The sequence below is a fragment of the Corylus avellana genome, chromosome 7, assembly GCF_965113065.1.
Source record: "Corylus avellana chromosome 7, dhCorAvel1.hap1.2, whole genome shotgun sequence".
In the NCBI taxonomy this organism is placed as follows: Eukaryota; Viridiplantae; Streptophyta; class Magnoliopsida; order Fagales; family Betulaceae; genus Corylus; species Corylus avellana.
In genome coordinates this window covers 11,018,039-11,029,560 of record NC_142496.1, presented here as the reverse complement: position 1 = coordinate 11,029,560, position 11,522 = coordinate 11,018,039, and the positions used below count along the sequence as shown (strand labels likewise).

The 11,522-nt window shown below is 36.5% G+C and overlaps 2 protein-coding genes across 2 annotated transcripts; both read right to left on the bottom strand.

Annotated features, from left to right (window-relative positions):
* Nucleotides 1-1,619: 1,619 nt before the first annotated feature.
* On the bottom strand, nucleotides 1,620-6,921 carry LOC132184417 (ATP binding microtubule motor family protein). The gene is made up of 7 exons (XM_059598044.2): nucleotides 5,789-6,921; nucleotides 4,940-5,213; nucleotides 4,081-4,131; nucleotides 3,886-3,978; nucleotides 3,431-3,796; nucleotides 2,139-2,819; nucleotides 1,620-1,922 (listed from the first exon to the last, which is right to left on the bottom strand). The coding sequence occupies exons 1-7, from the start codon at nucleotides 6,580-6,582 to the stop codon at nucleotides 1,884-1,886; spliced, it is 2,298 nt and encodes a 765-aa protein (XP_059454027.2). The 5' UTR covers nucleotides 6,583-6,921; the 3' UTR covers nucleotides 1,620-1,883.
* Nucleotides 6,922-9,764: 2,843 nt separating this feature from the next.
* Nucleotides 9,765-10,407, bottom strand: LOC148584468 (early nodulin-like protein 6). Its single transcript, XM_088518291.1, has 2 exons — nucleotides 10,206-10,407; nucleotides 9,765-10,093 (listed from the first exon to the last, which is right to left on the bottom strand). The coding sequence occupies exons 1-2, from the start codon at nucleotides 10,405-10,407 to the stop codon at nucleotides 9,765-9,767; spliced, it is 531 nt and encodes a 176-aa protein (XP_088374417.1).
* Nucleotides 10,408-11,522: the final 1,115 nt, after the last annotated feature.

Here is an 11,522-nt window from a genome sequence, read left to right as displayed (position 1 = left end):
CACATGCGTGGGTTTTCACTCGCTTTGCTACAACAGTCAGAAACCCAATTTGAAATAATAGCATATTTACTAATTTACCACCGATTCTTACCGCCTTTTGCCACCAACGTCCCAGTCAGAGTATACACCCCCAATTGTCACAAACTCAATTTGAAGTAACTATTTGCCCTCCATTTTGTTAAATATTACCTTCCAAGGTTGTGGCTGTGAATTGCACTTTCATTATTTTGAGAATTGGTATTTGTTTGTCTGGCAATTGGGATCGCTGCACTGCCTTAGATCAGACCCCCATCCCATTGTCTGGGACTAAAAGGAAATGCCCTCCAACTGTTTGTGAAAGGTTATCACTGAAGAAAGGTTCCTCGCATCCCCTGTAGATGAGTTATATTCTTCTCTTTATAACATGAGATAAAGTTTTCCTCCAAACTGGATTGGAGTAATTTCTTTCAACCTCGTTTATAAAAGTGACATGTGTTCATTTTTTTAATAACATGTGATGTGCACATAAGATTTTAATAAAATTTATTTTAACGGTCCCTGCTATTAAAAAAACATGTGCATCTTACATGTTCATGAACACGTGTCACTTTTATAGACTAGATTAAAGAAAATTCTTCTAACCCAGTTTGGAGGAAAACTTTGTTCTATAACATGCACATAGACAATCATTAACTTTTACTCAGAAAAGTAATAATTTGACTCGTATGCCGGTTGACCTTTATTTGATTCTCATGCATGACCGACATATTATATTTGTTTCTTTTAGAGATTTTAACTGGAAACATATGCTTTGATCTTATGCTTTACAGCACGACAGCTCTCGTAATACCTTCTTGCGTGCTTCAATTTGGGGAGACATATATGTAGGTTATAAGTTTGTTGGTCTAAGTTTCGTGTTCTAGCTTGAGAAGGCTATTTGTTCATCTTTTACAATCGTTCTGTCAATTGAAGAGCATGAATTTCAAAATAATTTTCAACCAGAATGTTCATTCCTCGTTAAGTACATTACTGTGAGCCTTTATGGTCCTCCTAGACCTAGTATCTTTTTTGGTATTACTGTGTGCCTTTATGCTCCTCCTAGTCCTAGACCTTTTCTGTTATTATCAATCCTGTTGCCATTTTTTATTATGGAATGACAATTATAAATTTTCAATTATTCAGATAAAAGCATCTTTCTATCATTAGTTTCTATAATTTGGAAGGTGGACAGCCATATGAAGGTCGTTATGTGATAGTTTAAAACCTTACGTGCATGTTATGTGACTGAAAATGGTGGACCATCTAATTATAAATGTTTAGAAAAAAGTACTCGATTGATAAAAGAAATTGAAAGTGTTTTTAAATGTCCAAAAAACCTAAATATATATAACACATGTTTTTTAGTAACTATATACACACTAAGTATTGATGGAATCCTTTATTATGAAATGGAATCAGAAATTAGATTTCAATTTCCATCATTCCAATATATGCAATTAAATACACTTTTCTCTTGTTAACTTGAGTTATCAAATCATCATCCGAGCATGATTGAAATATAATTTTTAAAATACTAAATCAAACTTAAAAAGCTTTTGAATTGAAAGAAGGATGCTCGACAAGAAAAACCACTCAAATCATATTCTTAAAAACAAATAAATTATAAATTTATTTATTTTTTTGGATTCTCCAAGCATGGCTAAGAACTAGAGGAATAAGTGAGGGTGGTATTGTTTGATGAGGAGATTGTACAAATGAAGCATTGAGATACTTGCTTTGTTGATCACACGACAAGTAGAGGAAAACACAAAATACCACCTACCGATTGAGCAGATGGAATGTTCTAATTAGGAAGATACACTATATGCAGAACATGCTGGTCTTCTCACCTTCTCCTTTCTGTGTTACTTTAGTGGCTCGGGCTTTTGTCGAGCAAAACCTGGCTGCATGATGTATAATTGATGATGTGTGGTCCGAACATGAACACAAACCAGAAACATGGACATGCAAGCTGCATTAGTTGCAGAAGAAAGAAACTCATATGCATACATATAATATATCCTATGCATGCGTGTGTAGTTGTATATATATGTGCGTGCATGTATGTATACATACAAAGAGGAAACATGTAGCGAGAAGGGATATAATGATCACAGCACCTGAAGAAGCATGGAGGGAGCTGCTGCAGGTTCAGAAATTACATGGCTTCTAGTTTTTCTTCCATTTAATGTAGCAACTGAGGGGCTGTTAGCTGTTGTTATGTCCCAAAAGCTTCTTTTTTTAGCTGTAGGGATTGGTGACCGGAAACGGTGACTAGGGCTCTTCAACTCACCAGTGCTTGGCTCCTTTGGCCGCAAGCTAGCCCTCGTGACGACCCTTTTCACTCCTGATGATTGCTTTTCACTCTTCTGTGAGAGCTCACGAATCAAATCATCCTTTTGCTTTAGATGCAAAGTATGATCTTTTTTCATTTTCTCAATTTCTGCCTCCAAAGCCCTTACAGTCTGCCGAAGCTCTCTGACTTCTTCCTCCGCCCCCTTTTTCTTGGATTCTGGTGTAAAACAATTCCCAGCTAAGAAAGAGGCTCTGGGTTTTCGTTTCTCATTTGGTTGGGCAGTAGTAGTAGTGGGAGGAGTCAACAGAGAAGAAGTAACTGAAGAAGGGGTTGGAGAGGCATGTGCAGCCAAGGATTGTGCTTGAATGTTCAGTAGTTTATGTTGTTGGCGTACCATCTGTACTCGCAAGTCACGGTTCTCTTTCTGCAATTCAAGTAAAAGCTTGGCCTTGTCAGTTTCAGATTCAGGCACTTGCTGTTGCAATTCTTCACTTGCCTCACATGCCTGCAAGTCATGTGCAGATAGATAACGAAAAATTTGTTAAATATCATCTTGAAGACTGATCTATAATCTGTTAGCCATGAATAATTGGCACAACATTTATAAATAATTAGATAAAACTGTATAATTAACATGTAATCTCTAAGAGCACTAGCAGCAGATGCTCTATATGTCATTCCCTTCCTTATGTTTACGAAAAATTTCAAAAATACCATAAAAACCTATTCACATCAAATATCCTACATTTAACTAACCCTTAAGCTACAGTGTTTTTCTATACATTGTTTTAATATAAACATTTTTCTTTCCTCTCTCTTCTTTCATCTTTTTGTCTTTAATTGGGGATTGTGTTGGAATTTTTTGAAAAAAGTGAGGGTGGGTAGAGAATTTTTATTTAGTAAAGAAATAATATTTTAATGGTATAGGGAAAAATAAGGAAATGTATTATGAAATATATTTTTATATAAAAGCAAAAAATAGTTTTGCACCCTAAACTTAAGAAAAATCAAAAGGAAGCTGATGCTAGTGCTCTTAAGGCTAAAATGTAAACAAAGGAAGCATTGCTTAGAACTTAGAACACTTGTGTAAAAGAGTGTGAAGATAAGAGGATGAACCTTTGTCCGGATCTCTTTGGCTCTATCAGCCCAATGAAGGGTGTTTTGGGTTTCACCAAATGAGAGATTGCTTGGGCTGATGTTGGCAATCATTACAGTATTACAAGCACCACCTAGTGAGTCCTTGAGAAGTTGGGTGAGCTTTGAATTCCGGAATGGTATATGTTTCTTGCCCTCCGCAAGGGCGTTGATGCAACTGCTCAGTGCAAGGAGTGATCGATTTATGTTGGCTCCCTCCAGAGATCTAAGTGTCCTTTGATCTGTAGCAAGGGCTCTCTCTGACCCAGCAAGATCAATCAGTGACAACTTGCCTACTCTCTTCACAACATTCATGCCAACATCCTTAACTCGGTATTCAACCACAACCTGCAAAACAAATCATATGTATACATGGAAAACAAATCACAAACTTGACAAGTTGAACAACCAAGCAGGCCTTATCTCTCTCTAAGTACCTGCAGAATAGCATGGGAGCGCGAAGAAGTTTCATTGGCACGAGTTGGTTCGGTGGTTCGGTTTCGGTTTCCTTGTTGAAGCATTGCCATCACCTGGAACAACCCAAATAAAAGCAATTAAAGAGTAATCTTAGTCACCATCTAATCAGTTGTCTAAACTTCCAAATGTTCTTGAACAAGAGGGAGGACTATTACTTCATCTGTTGAATAAGCTCTGTATTGTGTGAGACCTGCTGCCACCATCCCCTATGAAAAGATTTGAACAATCAACTTTCTATACATATATCACTTAAATATTTATGATTCAACATTTGATATATGCAACATTTGATATATGCCTATAATCCAACATTTGATATATGCAATTGTTTCCAAAGTATATAACAAGTTACCAGAAATTGTATAAGTTTTGCTTGATACATTTTATAAATTAGGACCCTTGAATTATAGTGCGTTTTGTTCACCCTTCGAACTTTCAATTTGATGCAATTTAATTACTCCATCCGTCAATTTTTGCCATTTAAACCCCTAAAAAGACAAAATTACCCTTCGATTTTTTTTCAAAAAAAAAAAAAAAAAAAAAAAAAAAAGGAAAAGAAAGGAGTCATAAGGTGGCCCAACCGTGGGTCACCTTGTGATTTTATTTTTTATTTTTTTAATTTTTAATTTGAAATTTTATAAAAAAAATCAAGAATATAATAGTCATTGTTTCACTTTTAACGTTTAAAAATTAACAGAGAGATTTAAATTGACTGCAATTGAAAGTTGAAGGGTTCAAATTGAGAGTTTTTAAACTTTGGAAGAGTTTCTCAAAACGCGTGGTAGTTCAGGAGTCTAGGGTGAAGTTTTCCTTATAAATTAAATGTTATTCCAACATTTGATAAGTAAGTTTTTCACATAAATGTATGCAATAAAATCTGTAATTTTGTACAAACATAAGGCATCAGAAAGAAATTTGCAGTTTGGAAATCATTTCAAAGTCTACAATTTACAAAAAAAAAAGCACAGGACACATGATTCTTAATAGCAATGGAAATTCATTTGAATATACCACCTGTTTATCTTCTCTAAGGACCAGAGGCCTTCCAGGGGAGAGCAAGTCCCGTACGGTTTCATTATAGACCTCAAGATAGGAAAGATGAACAGTGTGGTTCCCATCAGAGCTCCTTTGCCTTATCTTATTGAAGAGATCCTTAATTGCCAAAACCATCACTCCAGGATTCTCCACCGTACCTAGCATTGTATATGTTTTCCCAGCTCCGGTGGCACCATAGCAGAATACTGACCCATTCCTTCCCTGCAGGACAGCTTCCACAAGATCCGCTATTCTGAAAATCAAAAGGGAAAAATGAGCTATTTTTGTATTTCCGTTTGGTTGCTGAGAAAATGTAGAAAAAAGGAAAGAAACTTATTGATTATATTATTCAACACTCTTGACCTCAGGAAACAGAACCCTAAAATTTACTAGGACTAAAGTACCATTAGCTTTGTTGGGAAAAATGAACTATTTTTGTATTTCTGTTTGGTTGCTGAGAAAATGTAGAAAAAAGGAAAGAAACTTATTGATTATATTATTCAACACTCTTGACCTCAGGAAACAAAACCCTAAAATTTACTAGGTCTAAAGTACCGTTAGCTTTGTTGGGTCGAATTTTCCAATTCCTTTAAACATATACAATCTAAGATTCATTTTCATTTCCCTTTTCTTTCTCTCTCATTTTCTCAGCTATTGAACAAATATGAACAACTTAAACACCTAGATTGTTTTAGAGTTTCAACAAACAATCAAAGGAATCTTTAAAAGGGAAAAATAGCAAGCAGCATTCTCAGGAATGATCTAAAATTTTCAATGAATATAAATATAGAAAAACAATTAGGAAAGCTCATAACTTCACAGACTCACGTAGTCGAATAAACCTCCTGCTGAGTAGCGTTGTCCGGAAACGAAGCATTGAAAGTAAAATGTCGCCCACGAAGCCTCTTGAGCCTCAGATAATCATTCTCATTCGCAAATTCCGTCAGATAAAGGTCCCGTCGATTCACAATTTTGACGCAGCATCTTGAACCAGCTTCCTTTTCCTTCTTGGCCATGGGCCTGACCCTCACAAACACAAGAATCCGACTCCCACCCGTGCCGGGCTTCTCCGAAACTTTCTCCAATTCTTGCACATTCTTGCTCACGCCAATGCCCGCTAATGCCCCCATCGACAGCTTCCGTGCCACCGTGGTTGAAACCGTTGCCTTTCTTGGGCATGAAAACCCGACAATTCGATCCGACCCCGCCACCACATTCTCCTTGGCGTCATCGATCGGCGGCCGAGGCAGAACATAAGTTTTTGTGATTGTAGAATTAGGCAATTTGGGCATTGCGTTCTCTCTCATGACATTGTTTCGCTTCGATTCCTTGTCTTCTTCTTCTTTTTCTTCCTTACCGATGAGCTCGACGATTGGGTGGGTCGTAAACCGGTGCTCTTCGGGCGGCCTCAAAGACTGGCTCTTGAGCGCTGCAGAGGCTTGCTTTTGCTGCTCATACAAGAGGGTCAACGCTTTCATCTTCTCTCTGAGGCCATGGTGTGGATTTCTCAGAGGAAGATTCACGTGGGTGTCTTCTTGATTAGCTCTCGGCCTGGTTCGCTGCTCTGAGTTTGGCTCATTTTGCCCCTGTTTGGTGATCTGAGACCTTGTTGACACAGGCATTCTATGAGGTTTTTCCCACTATCCAAACATTCCCGGAAGGTTTTCTCGCTGACCCAGTTGGTAAAACTGCTCGAAATGCCAGAAAGTTCAAAACTTTTCCCTGAAAGAAACCCAAGAGCCTTCTGGGAAAATCAATAGGAAGGTTTTCTATGAGGCTTTTTCCACTATCCAAACATTCCTGGAATGTTTTCTCGCTGACCCAGTTGGTAAAACTGCTCGAAATGCCAGAAAGTTCAAAACTCTTCCCGAAAAGAAACCCAAGGGCCTTCTGGGAAAATCAATAGGAAGAAGCAAAAACAGCAGAGCAGAGAAGCTTGTTGGAAATGGAAAGAGGGGGAAGTGGCGGGGTGGTAGCGTTATGATTTTGAAAAACTTTTTGAATGAATTGTTCGTAACGGTCAAAATGTTGTCAGATTCAAACGGCTAGCTGTTGAGAACTGTGGGGTCTAGTTGGAAAATTTCTTATTCCACGGCAAACTCTCTCCCTTTTCTAATTAGATATTAAAGGGAGAATCTTTTTCAAAGTGAAAGAAGGATGGGTATATACTATGGTGGAGCTCAGTTGCATGAGCACAATAATGTGTACTACAATTTCACACCGTTGATGAGGTGTCACCGTACCTGATCTGTCACCTATGGACCTATGGTATCGAGGAATTAAAAGTAGTTTTCGAAAGTTCAGAAAAAGTCATACATCTAGCGGTTATAAGTGGTTTATTAAATAACTTGTAAACCAAATGGATGGTCTAGATCAAGGATTACTTTTCTCATATTACCATATAAGTTGGAGTACAAACAAATAGTTTTACGGGACATGAGTTTTGTTTTTCAACTTTCCCTCAAAAGAAGCATCACTATTTAAATTAGTATTTTCTTTTTTGAATCCATTGATTTACCCTCCAAAACATCTTTGAAAGTTCATCAGCTTTGAAGTCTAGATCTACGTGCACACTCCTTGATATGGTACTAAAAATCACCATTAAATATTATATGAATTATTATTATATTCTAGATTTAATAGTAATTTAGAATCGTATCCTCTTTATTTGGAGAGGAGTCGGCTCATGGTTAAAATCTTTTTAAAAACATATAGGGTAAAATAATGGCCACGTTAATTAATGGAATCTACAAGAAATAGAGAGGAAATGTTCAACTTTAACCTCAAATCCCCCTTCTTCTTTTTTCTTTTTTTTTTTCTTTTTCTTTTTTTTTTTTTTTTTTTTTTTTAAGCTTAAATCCATTCTTTCATTCAAACCCATATTCACCTCCCACACTTTTTCAGCTAATTGACTTGGGTCTATTTAAGTATATCAACTACTATATATATATATTTTCCATCTTGTGGCCTCACATCCCCATATTCCCTGAATCTTTGTTCTTGAAGCTTTTATTTGGGCCTTGTTAAATTGACCAAACTGGTCAAAGAGGAATGCACCACCTGATGTTGTAAGAAAATGATCATCTCTTTCAAATCTTCTCTATTTTTTTTATTATTATTTAGTGTATTTTGAATGATAGTGCATGCACTACCGTCATTAAAACTTCTACCTTTCAAAATGCACTAAATTGAAGGAATTTGAAATAGAGAGGATCATTTTCCAATGTTGTAGATCATCAACTTAATTACTAAGTAAAAATTTGAGTGAAGCCTTTTACACTACTAAAAATTAAATAAAAAAAAGGCCTAATTAGTAACGTTTGGAATATGGATGTTTTTTTAAAATGTTACTAATTTGAGGTATTTTACTGTTCAAGCGTCCATATTAAAAAAAAAAAAAAAAAAAAAAAGGACTATTCACATGCCCCTATTCATGCGTAAATAGGGACATGTGAATAGTATTACTGTTCAAACGTCCCTCATTTTAAAAATATTGGCGCCCGAAGTTTGCATTTATAATAACCATCCACGGCCAAAAACTTCAAAATTTATCCGCTTTCAATCACACAAATTTTGGAAACCGGTAGCCACTGTCATGGGAGGGCCACCCCGACCCTAAGGGTGGTCTGCGAACCACCCCAAAGGTGGCCGTGGGTGGTTTGGCCACCCTCGACCTCACGGGTGGCCCGCAGGCCACCTCTGAGGCTGTTGGGGGTGGCCTACGAGGGGTGGTTGCCAACCGGCAGCCCAGCAGCCATCCTTCTAATTTTTTATTTTATTTTTTGAATTTATTTTATTTTAAAAAAATAAAATTAATTTGAATTTTTTTTATTTTTTTAAAATTTTTTTTTTAAAGAGTAAGGACATTTAAATAATACAAAACATCACATTTAAAAAAATGTGACGTGCACAGTATTGCCACATCCCCTTTTAAAAGGGGACTTGTACTGTTCACACGTCCCCTTTTAAAAGGAGATGTGTCAATAAAAATGTTTAAACATTTTTTAGGGACATTTTAGGGACTTTTTTTGCTGTTTAAACATTCATAATTTTAATTCTATTCACTTTATTTGGAACATTTGCAAAATATCACTATTTGAGTGTCCCTAATTATATATATATATATATATATATATATATATATATATATATATATATTCCCTTAAAAATGTCCCTAACCGAAAAAATTGATACAACAGACATGGAATATGATCTTTTTTTTTTTAATTTATTTTTTATGAGGGACCTAGATGGTGGGAACCGCATGCGTTCTTTCAAGACCAATCGAACCATAGCTTAACACCCGCCCCACTAAGGCATTAATGGGACTCAAGGTGGCTAACATTAATAAGTTAAGAGATTCACATTGCGGGAGCCAAACTTAGGTCCTAGTGCATGTCCAACTACATAGAGATTCTCTAGAGACCATTGAACTGCCACCCTTGGTGGTACAGAATATGATCTATTTGATAACAACTCAAACCGGCCCATAGAGATTTATTTGATAGAATTGAAAACTCGGGAACTTTTTGATAATGCAAATAATTATATACTTTGTTCTCTTTGATAAATTGATAGTTAGGGTTTCCTCCTAAAACTATTGTTAAAGTACACAACTCAATGATCACTTAAAATTATCACCAAGATAATCACGAAGCAAAATCAATTTCTCATCTGATAAAAAATAATAATTCAACTTTTCAAAAAAAAAAAATTCTAACCCAAACCAGAAAAATAAAACAAAATAAATAAAATTGGAAATAAATACTAAGAACAAGATAGCAATATTGCATTCAAAAGAAAATTAAAGAACCCCAAAGAAAGACAGCATGAACAGCACGACAGCAGGAGAAGAAACGATAGCCATCGCAGTTGCACCACTCTTGTTGGATGAGTCTGCTGTCGTGTTGTTGTCGGATTTTGGTGGGTCCGCCGGCTCAATAACTTTGACGATCATCTTCTGCCCTCTCTCGCAGTGGCCGGCAGCCCCACTGATGAAATAGAACAACCCCGGCCTGTCAAGTTTGAAGACACCGTCGCCGTCGTTGGCGAAGAAGAGAGGATGAGCCGAGTGGCACTTCTCGTACTCCTCCTCACTCACCACCAAAACTGAGTCTTTCTTGAACTTGAAATCTGAAATTCAACGACATTTATTTTCTTTTATATACATATAAGAAAAGTAAAAGAGTTACAAGTGTATCAAAACACCGAAAAGTTGCATTGAAATGGATATTGTGATACTTACGGACGGTGTCATCAACCTTAAACCTGTTCTGGGAAGCCCACTGGTTGTACATTTGGCGGTCGTGCTTAGCCTTGGGAACAACCCAACCATGATCGCCGCCGACTTCGAATTCAGTGGACGTGGCAAAGAAGGATTGGTTGAAAGAGAAAGAGAGAATCGCGAAGAGAAAAAGTTTGTGGGCGGGTACCAAGAGAGAAGCCATTTTTGGACTTTTCGGGGAGCTCCAGCAAATTTGATTGTGCTTGGAGATGTTGCTTATTAGAGAGAGACTTGTATTTGAAGCTTGTTATTGAAGGAGAGAGAGAGGGAGGATTATTAGGAGGTCGTGGGAGAATTGGAGGGGAAGTGGTTAGTTATATTTAGGGAAACTTCACTTATTCCCCACAAATTTTTGCGCTTTTTGCAAACACTATTTCATTGTTCAAAAACTCTCACTTTAATGTATTCAACTTTTGTTTCCTTCTACTTTGCCCATTCCGTTAGGATTTTCTGTGAAATCCTAATGGAGGGGTGTGAAATTTCAATTTTGCCCTTATTTTTTTTTAATATAATAATTATAATATTTGGAGAAACTTTACTTACCCTTCCTGAACTTATACACCTTAGCTTTTGCAAACACCCCCAATGTTTAAAGTCTCTCACTTTGGTGTATTAAACTTTTGTTTTGTTTCAGTTACCACATTCCGTTAAGATTTTCTGTTAAATCCTAACGGAGGGGTGTGAAATTCCTAAAATGCTCTTATTTTTATTAAAAAAAACTCTTGACCCGTGGGTTCATCGGTTTTCTATCCGCTTCTTACGCTTTCACGAATTAGAGTAGCACTGTATTCTAACAGTTTGAAAGACCTCGGTGGGTCACAACTTGTGACCCGTCGTGGGTCACCAAGTGACCCACCCAAAAATTTTAAAAAATTTCAAATTTGCCCTTATTTATAAATAAAAAATTATTATTATAATTATTATATTAAAAAAAAAAAAGTGACCCACACTTGTGACTCTCCGATGGGTCACTTGGTGACCCACGGCGGGTCACAACTACCATTTGATTTAACTCCAATATCTAATGGTAGGGGGTATTTGGAACGAAACAAAAGTTCAATACACCAAAGTGAGAGACTTTGAAGATTGGGGGTGTTTGCAAATGACGCGTAAGTTCAGAGGATAAGTGAAATTTTTCCTAATTTTTTATTTATAAATAAGGGTAAATTTGAAATTTTAAAAATTTTTAGGGGTATAAAGGTCTTTTACTTATTTGACCGTTTGATTTAACTGTAAAATTCTAACGGAAGGGGGAAAGTGAAAAGAAATCAAAATTGG

Bases quoted from the DNA above. Each gene is read 5' to 3' on its own strand.
- LOC148584468 (XM_088518291.1), bottom strand. From the start codon at position 10,407: ATGGCTTCTCTCTTGGTACCCGCCCACAAACTTTTTCTCTTCGCGATT. The intron at 10,094-10,205 runs GTAAGTATCACA...GTTGAATTTCAG, and splicing joins TAAGGTTGATGACACCGTCC to ATTTCAAGTTCAAGAAAGAC.
- LOC132184417 (XM_059598044.2), bottom strand. From the start codon at position 6,582: ATGCCTGTGTCAACAAGGTCTCAGATCACCAAACAGGGGCAAAATGAG. The intron at 5,214-5,788 runs GTGAGTCTGTGA...TTTGATTTTCAG, and splicing joins CAGGAGGTTTATTCGACTAC to AATAGCGGATCTTGTGGAAG. The intron at 3,797-3,885 runs GTACTTAGAGAG...TTTGTTTTGCAG, and splicing joins GCTCCCATGCTATTCTGCAG to GTTGTGGTTGAATACCGAGT.